Here is an 18,530-nt window from a genome sequence, read left to right on the forward strand (position 1 = left end):
AGGTATTAAAGTTTCTCTATTTAAAGCAATAAGGTTAACTTTGGAAGTTTTTGCCATTTTTAGCTCAGCTCTTGATACAGCCAATAATGGTAGATATTGGTTTCAGAATGAAGGAGAAAAAAACCTGCACTCCAGCCTCCCACGTTCACTTTTAACAATGTAGATCTCTACCATGAATTCTTTTCTTTTTTGAACACCTTACTTCCAATCAGATTACCACCTTCTTGCAGTTTCTTATCAGGTTGCAATTCAGCGTGGCTTCAAAAAATGTATTTTCTTCTCCCATCCTATTGCTAATAATGCCTTATAGAACCTCATGTACACATTGCTCTAATTTCCCATGTCCTGTATCCCTCTTGCCTTTTCCTTCCATATACTGGGAAAAGAATATGAATGTTCCCATTACCAGGGAAATTCAGAAAAAAAACTAATCCAACAGTATGTCTCTTCACATCAGCTTTTCAGCAGAAATGCAAACACATATTTTACATTAGCCATTTCTAACCATCTTTTAGAGTCAAAATACCTCTAAAAATAAAGACATTACAAGCAACATTGGCTAGAAACACTCAAGATTATTCACTTATGAACACACTGTAACCCGAGTTACAGTTCCCATTTGTGAATTGTTGTGAATCTCACCCCTCTATCATATGCTGAAAGATGGGTTCCTTCATCATCCCTGGAGTCTGTGAACTCTTCAAGAATGGTCTGAAACAGGACTTTCATCAGATAAGAACAGAAACCTTTTTTTCCCACCAGTGGCACTGCTCAGCTGAGGAACAAGTGCCTGTCATGCCTCGCTCTCTCAACAAAACAAAAATGAAAACGTGTAACACCACACATGCTGACTTAAGTAGTTCTGCCTATAATGGGAAGAATAGAACTTGACAAATAAACAATTAGGCTAAAGTGAAACTCATGTTAAATGTAGAATTTATCCTTACAGTTTACTATTTAAAAACTACCCCTGAAACTTGCAGGGTGATTTTTAGCTGAACTGTGCTGCTTTAAAAATGGGAGCACCAGCTTCCATTTTTATGATGATGACCAGGTCTCTTCCCATGTAAGCAGGTGATGAGTTGGATTCTCAGCTGGAAAAGCTGTAAGCATGAAACACCACCCACTAGATCCAGCTGAGATGCTGGTTCATAGTTGACGTGACAAAGCACAAAAAAAAAAAAAATCAAGAGGTTTCCCTTATGAGACATTCAGGATACTGTTTTGAACACAGATTTCCATGAAGGCTGAAACCAGAAAAATAATTTTCTGGTAATTTCAGAGAGATTTGAATATTCATTAAGCTATTGGATACAATTTCAAATCAACTTCCAAGGACAATGCTTACATCTTCATTGAGCTCACCTAACACAGGCTCCCACTCACCAACACCCACTGCACGTTCCGAGGAAACGGCAACATGTAGGTCAGGCTGTGACCCACAAAAACACAATGCAGGAGGGATCTGTGAGCACAGAGCCCTGCTGGGCTCTGCCAGGCAGGGATCCCACCTCTGGGAAGGCAGGGATGTGTGTCACCCATCAGCTGTGCCCCTGAAACACGCGCTGGACACACTCTAAACTCACGGCTTTGTTCTTTAGAGCATTTCCAAATTAATTAGTGCAGCCTTTCCTTAGTTATAAGCTACCAAACAGTAACCAGCACAATTATTCTCTCAGCTGTAAATAACCCAATCTTCCTCCAGTGCAACAGTCCCCACATACTCTTTGTTTGCCAAAGACTGTAACTGATCACAATTTCCCATCAGAGAGGGGACATGAGAAGGTGATACTATTAAGGGCTGTATTAAATTAAAGCAGACTCTTTAAAAATGACTGCATCTCATTTTGTTCCTCACTAACACACAGAAATGGAACACAGCAGCTTACAGGACCTTAAACATTAAGTACAAATAAATACAGTGAAAAAAACTTAACTACAAATCACAGAAGTTCAAAACAAAAATCACATTAATGTTCATAAAAACCTAAGTGTATATTATGCATTAATATAATTTTAAGTCTTTTTAAAATTTTTGTACACCAGGCTTACCCCAAATGCACACAAAACAGTACAGTATTGGTTCTAATTAATTTCTATCACCTCTAACATTAAGAGTTCTAAGGATTTGGCTTAAACTGTCGAAATTAATAACTAAAAGTATTTTTCCACCCATTAAAAAAAACAATCGAGTGAATTTTAAGCAAACCAGTGCACATGCAGAAAAAAACAAATGCAGAAGCCCTGACTCCACCATTTCTCCCAACTTTATTTGCTCGCTCATTACTGATTGCCCTAAACCACCTGGGACCCCAAAGCAATTTTCAACAGCTGTTTCTTCTCTTTTCAGTTTTAGTTTCCATGTTACTTAGACCTTTTGTTTACAGTCCATGCAATGTGAGGTTTAACAAGTCTTTCCCCTAAACACTTAAAAGAATATTACAACAAAAAAATTTCAACGAACACCAACAAATATCTTGAGAAATGGAGTACAGGTGTGAGGCTATTACCTCCTGGGTGGAGATGGAAGGAATGAAGAAAGTGGGAGACAATGTGCATTTGAGCATCAGCTGTTCTCAATTAATTCAAATAATTAATTTTATTATTTTTTACTAAGTAATCTGAAATGCTGTTATACTTTGCATTATCATTTCCAACATAAAAGAAGGTCTGGCATACCCTACCAACTCTTCTATCCTAGCAATTTTCTCAGGTACATCAGTTTGCTTTGTTATCCATCTGAGTACATTTCATCCAAAGTTAGAAGAGCAACTGTAGTCTAGCCAGTCTTCATTTGTATTCCTTATTTGTTGGTACTTGTTAAGCTGTTAACTAGCAAGGTTTCACTGTGCAGCTCTGTACTAAAATGTGTGCTGTATTTCTGTGCATCTTTCTTGTGCAAAGCTGCCGTGGGGATGGTCACAGACATCAGTTCACTCCTGACAGCTCCCCTTCTGACAACTGCTGGTGCAGACTGTTCAGCACAGGGAACTGCAACGTCCAAATGTCATCTTCCAGGGAAAACACAGATCCTGAAGTTTCCAGGACGTGTGATAGTTTCTCAGCAACCCACCAGTGATCCAAATGCACGGCCACCAAAGCAAACAGCACCACCAGTTCCAGTGAGAAGAACTAAAAGCCCATGTTCCTGAAAATGCTTGCAGGTATCATTTCTCCTTTAAAGTTCATTGGATGCTTTGGAACCCAAACTGTAGACTGTGATCCACGCTGTTCTTCTGTCATTTCCAAGGAGCTGTATTTACACTCATTTGACCTGGCAGCGTTCAGTGTGGCTGCACCACAGAGCTTTCTCATGGTTCTTCCCAGCATGCTGTCGAATTTTCTATTTAGAGCCCCACCTCCTGGAGCAAAGATTTCTAGTCCTCATATTTTAAAGGAGAAACTCAAATAGCCCTTAAAGATGCAAAACCTAGAAGTACTACCAAAATTACATTTTTCTGCCCTCATGGATTCTGGACATTGAGAGCTGATGACAGAGAACTGCACAGGTGCTTTGCACAGACCTAGAAAGAGAAGGCAACAGAGAATCCATCTCTGAAGATGGGAAGATAAATTTGTTATAATCTGGTAAAGACCAGATCTTCAAGGGATATAGATTTATAGAGGAACTTTGAAAATGTTACCTGCCTGGAATTTAAGTAAGGTATTGATTTAGAAACACATAATGCAAACATGTAATTGTAAATTCAAGTAAAGCTATAAACGTAAATATAAAACAAAATAACTGTGTTTTTAAAACAAAAATATTTGTTTTGCAGGCTTGTAGTGCAAACATTGCGTTGCCATGCACAAAGATTAAAGAGAAATCTGACAGAACACAGAAGATATGAAATCACTGGAAAGTGATTCAGAATTTGGGTGTCTGGTAAGGACTATTTTGCTGCCTTGTGACTTCAAAAAGCCAATAGAAAGCACAAATACTGGGCACAATTAAAAATTACTATGGCTCAGTAGTGAAAGCATCTTCAGGCTAACATAGTTTGGTTAAAAAGAAGAGGGGGAAAAAACAGAAGTTATAATTAACAAACTATTTGGATTTCAGCTGCTCAAGCTACACCTGAGTTACATCAGCCTTATGACAGTAGAATCCACCACCATACCTTTGTTACAGCTGGAGGACTATTTTTATAACTTTCTAAACTGCAATATCAACTATCAAATGAGTGAATATGAATTAAAATTGAAAATTATTCTGGGCATTGTTTCTACCAGTTACATTTCACAGCATTTTCCTGACTTGAATACCCTGAGGTCACTTATCCTTTGTAATGGAAGAGAAATTATGCAGCATCTTTCCAGATACATTAAACTCTTGATAATAAAAGGTCTACCAGAACCCAGCATACATTTACAAATAACAACAGCCAATCACCTCCTCAAAACACAACCATGTTTTAGCTGTACCTTATTTTCAATTCACAATGAGCAGGACACAGAAGTTGTCATTCAGAAGATTATTTAGCTGGGAATGGCCCCTGAAAGCAGAGGGATTACCAGAAGCCACTGAAAGGTGACAGGGACAAGGTTCTGGGAAGGGAGGCTGAGGCAAAATCACAGAGCCTGAAGTGGGGCTTGGGGAGGACACTGGAAACACCTGGCTCAAACTAATCTCCAAGGTAAGGGACATGTTTCTCTACCTTAGGCACTACCAGGACAGTTTGAGAGCAGAAAGTCAGAAAGGTTGCACCATCTGTCACTGGCAGCCTACTCCTTTCTGCTGGGAGTTCTGCTGACAGCCAGGGAATCCCAGCAAGCCCACCTCACTGCCACAGTTCTGGGAAAGGGACAAAGCCAAAGGGGCAATCCATCAATAGCTCCTGGCAGCCACCTCCACCAGGCAACTCCTATGGAAATCCCAGAAAAAACTTGCCAACCTTTCCTCCCTGAGGCTTCTCCTTGGGATTTTGCTGCCTGTGGAAGCAAAGGTGGAAGTGGCTGCAGTCCCATAACTTGATTAGAATCACAGAGCATCTCAAGTTGGAAGACACCCATGAGGATCACTGAGTCCAACTCCCTGCTCCTCACAGGACCACCTAACACTAACCACACGACTAAGAGCATCAACCAGACACTCCTTGAACTCTGACAGGTTTAGTGCCCTGATCACTTCCCTGGGGAGTTTGTTCCATTGCCCAACCACCCTCAGTGAATCAGCTTTTCCTACTGTCCAATCTGAACCTCCCCTGATGCAGCTTCATTCCATTTCCTTGTGTCCCATGGCTGGGAAAGAGGAGACCAGCACCTCCCCCTCTGACCCCCCTGAGGAAGCTGTGATGGGGTCACCCCTCACCCTTCTCTTCTCCAAGCTGAACAAAGCAAGTGACCTCAGCTGCTCCTCCTAAGCCTTGTCCTCAAGACCTTTCACCATCTTGGTTGCCCTGCTCTGGACACACTCTAATAGTTTGATGTCCTTCTTGTATCGAGGCACCCATGGTGTCTTTTGATTGACACAGAAGTACTGATAGAGCACTTGTGTCCTGTGCCCTCTTCAACAATAACCATCTCACCACTCCCAAATTTCACCAAAAGTGTGGCCATTCCTGGAGAACCTCTTAGGATCACTGGGTATTTACCTCACTGAAGCACCCATCTGAACCGGGTCAAGTGCCAGCAGAGGCAGCATTTACAGCACAGCAGGCCTGGGTCTGAAATTCCTGTGCAGACCAGCAGGCCAGATCAATAGAAACAAAACCTGAGTCAGAGCAGACGCAATAAATCCCACATTACTGTCTGAAAAGGGACAATACATTCTCCTGATGGGCTACCCAGATGGCTAGACCAGGCATGATATCTGCACTACTGCAGAATCTGACCCAGCAAATCAGAGACATTGAGAACGAGAGTCCAACGTGTCACCTTGGACACTGGACAGCATCAGAATGCAAATGTTTTAAATAATACACGTAGTTCATTTTTTTCCTTACAAGAGTTGAAATTAAACTTCTAAAATATGTAATTCTCTATGTTTCCAACCTATAAGGTATGATCAGCACCTTTTATATATTTGCATTCCCGGTCTACAAATGAGTATTCAGTGCCATAACGTAGCAAAAATGCAGGATCTGGATCTGACCTGAGTAGCCATAATGAAACTGAGGGATGGCAATCCGGTAATTTCAGCATAAATTGCACACCAGCCCAAGAGGCAGGTTTCACCCATCAGTGGCTGTGAAAAAGGCACTGCACGTACAAAGAGATGCATCCTGCGGGGTCCGTGGTTGCGAGGGAGAACAGAATGTCTTCACACACACACACACACGGCAGCCCTGACAGCCCAGGACACGCACAGGTGCCATTCCGAGCATCCCGCTGGGCAGGGAGCCTTGTGCACGGCCGTGTGAGCGCCGGGGCGGCCACAGACACCCCGCGAGTGCGAACGAGCGCGGGGAGCGCCCGCAGGGCCGCGCCGGCCCCGCTCCGCTCGGGCTGCCCCGCCGAGGCCCAGCCAGAACGGCCCCGCAGCATCCCGGGCTCCGCCGATCGCCCCCGGCCCCGGAGCATCCCTTCCCTTCGCTTCCCTTCCCTGCAGCAGCCGCCGCGCCCAGCGCGCCGCGCCCGCACCGTGCGGACAATGACCGGCGGGCGCACAATGGTGCGGGGCCGGCGGGCGGCTGCGGGCTGCGCCTGCCACGCCTCTCCCGCCATCGCCTCTCCATCACCAGCGCCGGCTCCCGCTCCCCTCCCCTCCTCTCCATCACCTCCATCGCTGCCTCTCCCCCGCCGCGCCGCCGCCCCGGCCCCGGCCCCCCGCAGCCGCCCGGTCATTGTTCCGCCGCCGCGGGCACCGGGCGACCCTCCTCGACCGCCGCCGCTCACCGTGCCGCGGCCAGGGGAGGATGCCGAGCGGCGAGGGACGAGCGCGGCGCATCCATCTTCCCGCCGCCGCGGCGGCTCCAGCGCCCGCACCGGCCCCGCCGCCTCCTGCGCGCCGGCGCTGAGGGCGGGCGCCCGCCCCGCCGCCGCCCCGCGGCCGAGGCTGCGCTGCCGGGCCGGGGATGCGGCAGCCCCGCCCGCCCCGCCGCAGCTGCGCGGGGAGCGCGGCACGGACCGGCCGGGAGCGCCCCGGCCCCGCCGCTCCCCGCCCGCCGAGGGGCCGCAGCCCTCGGGCCACAGCCAAGGCGACGCGAAGCCTCCGCAGCCCCCGCGGCCCCAGCCCGGAGCTCGCCCCAGGCCTTGCGACCACCCAGGGACACCCCTCGTCACTGGTCTCCCCTTGGACAGTGAGCTGATGGCCACAACTCTTGGAATGTGACCATCCGGCTTAATTCCATACCCACTCATCTAATCCATGTCTCTCCAGCACAGAGCCAAGGACACTGTGCGGGTCAGTATCAGGTGCTTTGCCCAAGTCCAGGTAAATGACATCAGTCACTCTTCCCTTACGCCCCAACACATTAACCCCATTGTAGAAGGCCACCAAGTTCATCAGGCACAATTTGCCCTCAATGACAATAATTTTACAAATGGTCTCATTCATATCCTCAGGTTTGCATGGAATAATTAGGAGAGTGCTTCCAAAATACATCAAGATCCAGCTGCTCTGTTTAAAACCATCTGCTGTAGAAATGCTGGTTTGATCGGTGCTATGGAGCAGTAATTTCTAGGGATGCCCAGAACCAAGAACATGGGATCCCTCTGCTCCATGCACATGCATCACAGAGAGGGCCCAGGGCTTTGACCCACAGGCTTCCACCTGTACAACTCGTCTCATGAAGCACAGGAAGCGATGGGTAAATGGCAAAGGGCTTTTAAAATGCCTTGTCCTGGATTAAAATCACACCACAGCCATAGGGATAAGGCTGTAATAAATTTATAGAGGTGAACAAGGACACCAACTCTGAAAAAAGGCATAATTATCTTTTTGCCTCCTCAACAAAATGATCCACTATGGTTCATCCAATTCCATTTGCTACAGTACACATGAAAGCTGCACCATAAAGAAACCCAAGGACAGTTACTTATTGTTAGTTTTTTAATTGTACCATCCCACTGGCTGCTTTTCTACTAAAAGCCAAAATTATCTGTCAGATCCACTGACAGAACACCAGACAGCTGTCACCTGTGGCTACTTGGGACTCCTCTGATACTTGTCAATCCTTCAGCATAGACATGGCACCTATACAAGTGCCTATTCTACTGCTTTAGTGAAACATCTCCCATGTTGGTCAAGACAAGCCAAAGCCATTAAGTAGCCAAGCAGGTAACAGTCTCTGATGAGGACAGCAGTGATATCGCTAAGAGGTCATCCAAAGAAATGCAGTAAAGACCAGAAGTCACGGGGCAGAATCAAACCTCAAATGTACTTTAACTTCAGCAGACAAGCCCCTTCAGTGCCTCAGTTAGTCCTGTGTACTGGCACACGTCTGCCCTCTAACTGGAATGATGTGGCGAGAAGTAGAGCAGGTTCTCACACTCTCAGCACAGGCACTTTCACATCAGCTGCCCCTTTGCCTGTTGGGGCACATCTGTCTTCAGCTGTGGGCTCTGCTAACTCCTGCCCTCCATGGGAGGGCAGCAACCAAAGGAGGAATTTCCCTAGAAAGAAGTGGTTACACGTCCCATGTGCAGTGTCACATCCAACGCACAGGTCAGAGGTATCAGCACTGTTCATGGTGTTACAGAGGACAGATTGAGCGGGGAGACACGACGTGTGGGAGTGTTGTTGGCTGACAGTGATGCAGGGAGGAATAAGGGAGCAGGAACATCTGTGGATGATGTTTCTCCTTGGTTGCGAAGCTGTAAGATCTGCCGCAGCAGGGCCTTTCCCTCTTCTCTAGTCTGAAATTCATTTGTAGAAAACAAAACAATGCAAATATGAATGAGTGGTTTCTGGGTCAAATTCAGTATGGAAGCAGCGTAAGTTATAGTAGTTTGTCATTCTGTAAGGCTACAAGCTATAAAACCCATCCTCATTTCTTTTTTCTTCTGCTCCTTAAAAACACTAAGGTATGTCACTTTTTTTGGTTTTAGTCTTTCCTCCTTTTACTCCCCTGATTGGCACATTTCTTGGGTATTTCAGAGACTGGAACAACTGAAGCATTCCAGCAAAAAGTAGATTGGAAAAGCTTCAAACAAGCTGAATTCAGGTTTTCTAGAGCTCCAGGCAGCTTTGTTAAGCACAGGCCAAACATCCTGCACTCGTGGCTAGTGTGTGGCACTAGGCTGGGCTTAAAAATCCCAAACTGCCCACTTAGAGAACATCACAGAATATGGAGATGCACACAAAAACCAAGTATTATTATATCCTCTGCACTGCCTACACACAGAAGATGAGATAAAGAAGTTTTATGAGTACCATCACTACACAGCGTGTGGGAGTTTGTGACCAGTTAACTAGCTTCTCACCACCAAGATTTTCAGCAGCCTTAGGATTGCCATGTGGAGCCTCAAATCCTTTTATTTAGTGAACACTATCTACACCACATTCCATGACTTTTATCAATCATAAGCAGCATCAGTTATCAGGTGTACACCACCACTCAGGATGTGACCTGCATGGCAGACAGCCCTCATTCCCTCATAAAGGACTCTGAGGGGGGCCAAGATCAAGGTCATAGATCCCCTAAGCAGGAAGCACCACAGACTGCACAGCTACTCACATCATTGAAGGCACAGCATTTCTGAGCACACGCTGAGGCTTCATCCCAGAGCTTACACTTGAAGTAGTACTGGGCCAGGTAACGGAATGCAGTGCTGACCTCCAGGTGCTCCACTATCTCCTGCAATGAGGAGGGTAAAAAACACCTTCTGTAAGTGCCTTCCAAGACAGTTCTGCATCATGTTTACTTCTCCTTTTATCCCCAAGTTATCCTCTTACCCCACAGGAATAGATATCCTGGATGTATTTGATGTAGCATTGAGCTGCCTGTTCAGATTCATTCAGCTGTTCGTGCAGCCTAGAAAAAGAGAAAAGTGGGTCACTGGAACAAGACTGAACTGTTAAAGACCTTCTTGGTCTACAAGAAAGCACCTGCTCAACCTGACCTCGACTAAAGCCAGGTCCTTTCCTTCAGAATTTGCAGGACATGCACGATGCACTGCCTCTCATGGAAAGAGACGATCCAGCTTGAGAACATTCAGGCTGGCAGGCAGAGAGGCAGTTAAATACTGACTGCCAGAAGCAGTGGCAACCAAAGCAGGGACCTTTGCTTATTTTGTTCCATTTTAAAGCTTTTAACAGACCTTTGCAATTCTATTTACATGTTATCTCCCCCCAGTGCTCCTTCTTCCCCACTACATCCCAGATTTGTACAGCAGCTTCACCTTCCACTTGCCCTTTTTTTCTCCTTCACTTTCCCATTTTATATTACTTTATCCCCACTAAAAAAAAATAGTGCTGATGTCACAAGATTCGTATTTATTTCACATTAGACCCTTTCCCAATGTTACAGCCATATACTAGAGAGAAAAATAAAATCAATCAAGCTACAATTTTGTACATCATCTACCATCATGGATTGCTTTTAAGCTGCAATACAAAAAATGCAATTGCTAGCACTGCCTGCTCAAATCACCTCAGGATTCAGAGGTGCCTGGCAACCCACATTATGCTATCATTCCCTCTAGTTATCCTCATGGAAACTTAAAGCTAAAGCTGGACACCAGAATTTGCAGTCACTACAGACCTAAAGACACCAGTTCTTACACAGCTCCAAAAGTAATACTACCTAACAGCAATTCCACTTGTTTACATTCAGTATTTTATCATTAGGTATCAAAGTGTAACTTGCATTTTAGCACAACCCTGACGGTTCAGTGACAGTACATACTCACTTGGAAAGTTTCACAAGTGCCATTTTCTCCACATCTCCCACAGCATAAGCCCTCCAATAGCACTGTCAAGGAAGGAAAGTCAGTCAAGCATGCCAAAAAATGACCCCAGCACAGAAGTCAACAACAGAAAACTACAAGGTTTGTCAGCAAAAGGGGCAGGTATCTGTAGACAACTCCTTATTTATCAGCTGCTCTAATTACATTGCAGCAGTTGTACCTGCCACAGGAATGAATTCCAGCTACGTGGAGTTTGGGTGGCACTAGCTACACAATTTTGCTGTGATTCCACCCACTGTCCTGGGAGACACCTTAAAGTCACATATATCAGTTCTCACCTTTTTGGCTTCCACCAACTGATTGAGTTTCTCATAGCATTCTCCTAGAGCAACCAGCATACGAGAATCGTTCGGTCTGTAAAAGAGCAAAAAACTGAAATGGTTAATGATTTACACATTCTAGGATCGCCAGGGGAATTTTGCAGGCTGGGAAGAGGTGGCTGCTCACCCAGCAGGGCCCACCCCCTGCCAGTGCTGCTGAGGGGTCGAGTCCTGAAAGGTGAGAAGAGCCGTGTTTGCCATGCCCTTCACAGGAACTCTGCATGGAGACGTTGGACGCTCGTGGCACGGCCTGTGACACTAGCCATGGAAAAACTCCCTGCCCCAAGAGGTACAAGGCATTCCCACCTGAGCTGGAAATATATAATAACTCACAGCTTCCTTGAGCGTGTGGGCTTCCCTCCCCCAGCCCCAATGGATCAAGGCCATCACTTCAATTAACAGACATGGAAGCTGCAACTACCAAATTTCATTGGTGGACCCCGTGGGCAGTGACCATATACATTTTTCCACCCTTATCCTTTCTTTCCTTTTCTCTCCCTTGTGTATTTTCCTTAAAGATTATCTTTATGCCATATTGCTATAGACAACAGATATAGATGATAACACCCAAAATGGCAACATATCTGTTTACCTTTGAAACAAAACTGTTTTAAAGTAAACCCGACATATATATGTTTTCAAACACCAATTATTCAGCGTCGCTTTTCACTCTCATCCACATCAAGGGATTTATTAATAAGAAGCTGGTTACCTCCCCACACCCTTTTCCTGGGGCAGGTCACAACATTTTTGGCATCATGGACAGGATCCTTTGGATGTGGTGGAGTAATCGGTGTAGTCCAAAACTGATACTGAGGACGAGTCAAATGGTGACTGTCCCCTCATTATAAAATTAAAGTGATAATTTTTCTCCTCTCAGTGTGACCTGGGCACATCAGACCTGTTGAAAGGCTTTCTGGTGTAGCCTGGACCTGTTGAAAGGTTCTCTGGTACCTGTTGAAAGGTTTTTCCAGGAGAGAGTCAAGCTGACCCTCAGAGAGTTAAGGGGGAGAAAGACATTACCCTGAGCTGGGTTAATGACTGAGTCAAAAGGAATAACATCCCAGGGTGAGTTATATGGGGATTATTCCCTCTTGATGTCTGTCCTTGGATTAGGACTACTTCTTGTACGTGCTGTTTTGGGTGTTGTCCTTAGAGCAACGCAAAAGGAGAGAAATCAGAAATCTTCAAGTGAAATTATAAGATCTTTACAAGAGTCAATGAAAGCATTGCAGGAACAACTAGAAAAAGAACGCTTGCAATTAACTGCTGAGCGTGAAGCAGTTTGGGGGGAAAAGGAAAATTAATCTGCTGCTTTGGTCAGCTCTCCAAGATGAGGAGGAGCAAAATGAAAAGCTTGAAAAGGCACAAAGAAACAAAAAATTGTGAATTATGAGGCATCAATTTAAGAAGTCCCAGACCAGTGGATGTTGATAAGTCCCTGTACCCCTCTGGGGAACTGGAAGAGTTTAAGCAAAGTTATCCAGAGGACAAAGTAATACATACATGTCCCCCTTCATTAAAAGTGAAACCATTGGCCAAGGGGCAGCTCGGCAAACTGCACAAATTACAAAGTACTGATTTTTTTTCTCCTTCCCCAACTTACTTCCTGTATGTAAGTCCTTAGCCAGTAGCAACTATGTCAGAACAAAGACTGATAAACACGGCTCCATTCTCAACTCTACCTGAGCTGGTGGGCCCGTCTGTAGTAGTAGAGACAATAAAATGGCATCTTGAGGATTTCATAGGTTTGCCCCAAGCCATACCACGCTCTGTAGTCCCTTTTGTTCACCTCTATTGCATGTCTGTCAAAGAAAAGGAGATGAACTAGTCAGAAAGCCATCAGGATCAAAAACAAGTTCAGCAAAACACTAACTAAAAACAGAAGGTACTATTACAGACACAAACATCATTTTGTGCAGTACATGAGTGATACCTGTAAGCCTGGATAGCTGCAGATGTGTTCTTCATTTCCATATACTCATGTCCCATAAGTGTCCAGGCTCCCAGATAACGAGGATTCAGTTTCAAGGCCCTTTGGAAATAGAGTGCTGCTTTTTCATGCTGGGAACGCAAGCTATAATAATTTCCTAAAGCAAAAGTCACAATATTTAAATAAATTTTAAAAATCCACAACCAACCAACAAAAAAAATCCCAATACCAACAGAGAAGTAGAAAAAAGGTTGTAATAGGTATTATCTACTACCTCCTAACTTACATTATAAAAAGTAAAGAGTACCACTAAAGGCAGATCTGATTCAAACCTCAAGAGACCTAACAGCATTCTGTTCTCCAGTGTTCTGGTCAATCCTTTTCCAGTTGTACCAACCAATTTAAGAACCCATCCCCTTGGAATGTCATGATCTTTCAAATTAATTTCCTGGTGCTGACACATGATTATTTCCATTATAGAAGACTACAAAGAGATTTTCAGGTACATGGGTCTCCTTCCTGCACTGGCAGAAATGAGGGAAAAGGGTATTCTGTCATTTAGTCTGCTTCTCGGGCTGCCTGAATCCACATTCACCAAGTGGTTTGGACAGCCTTGCTGGCTGATGACTTTCACAAGTGTTTCCTTGCACAGCCTGCAGACAGCAAAATAAGGAGCTGTAAAAGAGCTGGCTCTCACCGATGACACAGCAGGTCTCAACACGGTACTTGTCTATCTCACAGAGATTATGAGCCAGGTAGCTCAGCTCAGGCTTCATGCTCTAGTGAAACAAAGAAATGAAAGAGATGAGAAAGAGAGCATAGTAGGTTTTCTCAGAAAACCTAGGCAGTCAGCAATGCATACATCTCTTATATGGAGCTGGGAAGCAGGAAGCCTGCATTCAGACAGCACCAGCTGCATTGCCAATGTTTTACATACCTCTGATAAACACCAAAAGTATGGACAGGCCACAGAAAGAGTGCTTACCCTTACATAGAGCAAGTTGGAGAAAGTGTCCATGTTTTCTATCCTGTAAGGATCTTGTTTCCTTAGCTCATTAAAGATGGATAAGGCTTTGTCAATATCTGAAGAAGAAACAGCAGATGGGACACCAAGAACTATAAATGCCAAGTTTGCATCAAGGTGCTCATTCCTACTAGTTAGTATCACTGACCTCGAATATTGTGGTAGGCAACTGCGATCTGAGAGATGATGTAAGTGCTCTTGGAAAATCCTGCATCAATGAGGCTCTGATACTTCTGCAGGGCCTCCTCTATCAGCTGTAGCTCTGTATAAATGTGTGCAAGAAAGAACTCTTTCATCCATGTATCTGGCAAGGACAGGAACTTCAACTATCAAGAACCAAAGAAGAGGAGGAAGAGATGACAATCAGTAGCATTCTACGAGCCACTTGTGGCAAAGAATCCATTATCTTCCCTCCCATGATTTAGCGATGGTCTCGAGGTAGGAGGCTTTCCTGCAATTGCTTTCTTAAACCATAAGACCAGCTACAAAAGAGCAGTATTAGGACCAAGAATTAATGTCAGGTTCCTCTGCAGGACAGACTAAATAATGCCTATAAACTGAGAGTATTGAAACAGCAAAGGAGCGCTAAGACATGGCGTCTAAAAAAGCAGTACAATATGTAATTCTACTTAGTTACTCCCAATCTATTCCCATGACTCTTGAAATTGCAGATAAATTGAAACCATTTGGTCAACTGGTGAAGATATTGTCAAATCTGACATCACCTGGCTCTTGCTTCTGCCACTAAGCTTATTTCTCCTTTAAAATTAGAAGTCCTTCGAAAAACTGCACTTTCTTCCTATGCTTGAACATCAGTATCATATCACTGTTTTCAAGGAACTAAGTGAACAGACTCCAAATGAGCTCAAAAAAATGCATTTCCCTTCTTCCACAAATCAGTGAGGCTCTATTCTGTGTCTATTTTAAATACTTCATCAGCCAGAATTTACTGAAGACTTCCAGCAGTGGACTCATAAATTCCATGCAGAAGGAAAAATAATCTGTTTTGGTTTTATATCTAAGTTTGGTTCTTTGATACCATTCACCTCATATGTGTGGCTCTGTGTACATTACTGTCTCAGCTTTAGAAAAAGGAAGTCTTGGGAGGATGTCCTTCATGGGACAAGGTGATAACCCTGGTGACAACTACTTCAGAAAACATGAATTAGACATTTCTTAAACTACTTCATGGGTGAATGGTATGAAACTAACCCTGCCTGTATAAGGATTCTCAAGCTACAGCATGGCAAGCAATTGAAGAAAAAGGGGCTCTAACAACATAATTTAGTCTTGGATTGCCTTGCCTGAGAGAGTCTTAGAATAAAGCAGAGGGCAACATCAATCTTGTGGCAACAGAATCATTGGTTACTTAATCAGGCTAAACTCTGGAATTTGTTAACACATCTTGGTATCTCTCAAGTTTTACCATCTCTTTATCTGTAATCAAGTTGCAAAGCTCCAGCCAGGCTCCCCAGTGCAAAGGCAAGACATGAGCAGCTTCAACAAACACATCTATTGCTTCTTTCACCAGGTCCAGCTTCCGCAGCACAACACCATACCTGTAAAAAGAGTTATCACGTTAATCACAATCATAAAACTCTGCATATCCACACAAATATATAAAAAATGCATGCAGATGCCTACAGATAAAGGCCAAATCCATCCAGTTCCCGTGCCTTGTGCTTCTTGCTGAGCTCAACTCTCAGTTCTCGCAGAGCTTCATTTTTCACCTGTCCTTTTTCCAGAGGTCCTGCATGAAGAGCAAGTCACACAACAAGCTTTCAATCAGGAGTCTCACCACAGCAACTGCAAAGTCTGGGGCACATTCAGAATCATCACGGACAAAGGCTTCACAGCCTGTGAATATTTTCCTTATTTTAAAGAAAATCACTTAGTCTAGTTACCTACTTTAACAGAAGACCTAAGAGATGAAAATCTGTAAGCTGTAATTAAGCCAGTGAATGGAAAGAGAATGAAAGAAATCATGTTACAGCATACTATTATCCAAAAAATTGAGAGGAAAGCCATAAACCCAAGATGATTCACATGAAGAGATAATAGTGATAGTTTTGTTATATTGTCTTGTAAGTCTTGAAACTAGAGACTTACCCAAACTATCCACTGTCTCATCATCTTTCTTCTTTTCCCCTGACTGTGGAATAGAGGAAATTCAAGATTACAAAAGCATATTCCCTGTTTGCTGCAGTGCTTGCAGCAGCACATAAACTGAGTTTTCACAAACATTACAGTTCTGCCAAAAACAGTCCTATTTTCCTTTCCCCCAACACAGAATTTGGACTTCAAGGTGGCCATTTGGAAAAGAATAGGCAAAAAATAAGGTATGCCAGGGAGGGGTGAGAAGCAAAGGAGTTTAGTGCTAAAATGCAACTTTTTCCTCTCCCTTACCAGGTATCTGGAGTACATGTACAAGAAGTAAGCTTTCTGGCTCTTGCAGCCCCGTAAAAAGTAGGCAGCCCTGTCATATTCCTTCAGATCAAAGTAAGACTTGGCCAGCGTGTAGGCATCCAGGTCACGAGCATCCTCCTGCAGGGACACACGGGACTTTTTAAGACCTGAGAAGCTCCAACATACTTTAGGAAAATCACAGTTACAAACATATCAATGAAACTGCTCCAAAAGCTAAAACTGTAGTTTATTCACCCTCAAAGATGGTTTGAGCACTATCAGAAAAGTCCCTCCGCTCCCTCACACGATCAGATTCTGGAGTTTTCAAATAACAAGTACAGACTAGTTAGGAACATTTAAAATACACAGGGAGATTCCAGAAACAAATCGTGGCAAGCTGCCATAAGGCAGGAATTAGCTGCCCAATAAGTACAAATGACCACAAGCAAGAAACCTGCTCAGGAATTCCATATCCAAGAACATTAACTGGCTAATATGCACAAGAACATGTCCTTGGTAACTACACCTTGACATACATTTATGACACGTTACACTTGTGCAAGTTATCAGCACAGGCACACACCTATGGGTCCTACCGTACACCTACAGAGGTGGGGATAGACACACACCTTGTGTCCTAAGGAGCACGAGTTTAGTGGCGTAACATAATTTGTATTAAAGTAAATTTTTAGCACAGTAAAGAGGAATAATTTGGCTTTCAGAGTACTTCATTCAGGACACGGCAGCAGAGAATGCTTTCATCTGGGAAAGCACACTCAGCTCTGCCGCCCCACTGAAACGGAAAAGGAAGCTCCTCGCGTTCCGGCCTCCCGCCCGCGGGCTTTGGGAGATCGGGGATCACGTTTTTTTTCCGCAGGACTTGGTATTAAGCGGCCCCAGCCCGCGGGAGCTGCAGCGCCTTCCCCGGGGCTCGCAGCCCGCCCCCGGCCGTACCTCGGTGAGCGCGGGCGGCGGCGGCAGCTCGCTCAGCGGCAGCGGCTCCAGCGCGAACGCGAGCTCGGCGGCCCTGGGCGGGAGAGAGCGTTACAGTCATCGCAACCCCCCGGCTGCAGGAGATCTTTAGGGCCGTCAGGTCCAAGCCCAGCACTGCCGCTGTAACCCCCTACACCACTGAACATCACCCAGCGCCAGATCCAGACGCCTCTTGAACACCTCCAAGGGACGGTGACTCCACCACCTCCCTGGGCAACCGATTCCAATGCCTGACCGCCCCAACAGTGAAAAAATAGTTTCTTATATCTGACTGAATCTCCCCTGCCTCAGCCTAAGGCCCATTTCCCCTGCTCTTCTCACTGCGGGAGAGACAAGGCCCCACCTCACCGCAACCTCCTGTCGGGGGGTTGCAGAGAGCGATGCGGCCCCCCCTGAGCCTCCTCGAGGCTGAACCACCCCGGCTCGCTCAACCGCCCCTCACACAACACGTTGGCGCCGGGCCCGCCGCGCCCGGCCCGGCCCCGCTCCCCGTTCCCCGCTCCCCGCTCCCCGCTCCCCGCCGTGCCCGGCCCCGCTCACCATTTCCCGCTGTGCTGCAGGCCCCGCTCGCGGCTCCGCTCCGCCACGCTCAGCAGCTGCTTCTTGATCTCCCGCAGGTCCGAGAAGTCGGCGGCACCGCCGCTGCCGGGCGCCATCGCCACAGCCGCCGCCATTGCTCGGGGTCTCGAGCGGGAGCGCTGAGGGCGCGGTCTCCGCGCTGAGGGCGGGCTGTCAGGCACGGTTTAGAGACTATCGCAAAATACCTGCATTTCCTCCCGCGCACCCTTTTATTAGAGATTTGCTGCTTCGGTAATGTGCAGAGGGGGCAACGTGAATTCCTTTTACCTTCAGGGGGAAATCGTGTGAATTTCTTAAAACTCTCTCCAGGTTTTAGGACCTTTATGAAAGCATAAATTCTGCTCGCAGCAAAAGCGGTTTCTTTAAAACCCATTTCAAAATGCACGTGCTAACCAGCCTGTCCCACAGCAAGCTAGGGCTCGCA

At 45.6% G+C, this 18,530-nt stretch overlaps 2 protein-coding genes across 2 annotated transcripts in view; both read right to left on the reverse strand.

The window, feature by feature from the left end:
• JAKMIP2 (janus kinase and microtubule interacting protein 2) overlaps positions 1 to 6,939 on the reverse strand; it is a 47,256-nt gene extending 40,317 nt beyond the window's left edge. The window contains exon 1 of the mRNA XM_027718521.2: positions 6,838 to 6,939. The gene's annotated coding sequence lies outside the window, so the exon portion shown is untranslated. The remainder of the gene's footprint in view (positions 1 to 6,837) is intronic.
• Positions 6,940 to 7,815: 876 nt separating this feature from the next.
• CDC23 (cell division cycle 23) lies at positions 7,816 to 18,216 on the reverse strand. Its single transcript, XM_027718524.2, has 16 exons — positions 18,068 to 18,216; positions 17,489 to 17,561; positions 16,535 to 16,672; positions 16,238 to 16,280; positions 15,773 to 15,878; positions 15,555 to 15,687; positions 14,277 to 14,454; positions 14,090 to 14,187; positions 13,802 to 13,883; positions 13,108 to 13,261; positions 12,857 to 12,976; positions 11,130 to 11,205; positions 10,795 to 10,856; positions 9,839 to 9,917; positions 9,621 to 9,740; positions 7,816 to 8,799 (listed from the first exon to the last, which is right to left on the reverse strand). Exons 1-16 carry the CDS (start codon positions 18,199 to 18,201, stop codon positions 8,629 to 8,631), a joined length of 1,767 nt encoding a protein of 588 aa, XP_027574325.1. The 5' UTR covers positions 18,202 to 18,216; the 3' UTR covers positions 7,816 to 8,628.
• Between the last annotated feature and the right edge of the window lie 314 nt (positions 18,217 to 18,530).

The sequence above is a fragment of the Pipra filicauda genome, unplaced genomic scaffold (assembly GCF_003945595.2).
Source record: "Pipra filicauda isolate LSUMZ 115617 unplaced genomic scaffold, ASM394559v2 scaffold3_size10097308_pilon, whole genome shotgun sequence".
In the NCBI taxonomy this organism is placed as follows: domain Eukaryota; kingdom Metazoa; phylum Chordata; class Aves; order Passeriformes; family Pipridae; genus Pipra; species Pipra filicauda.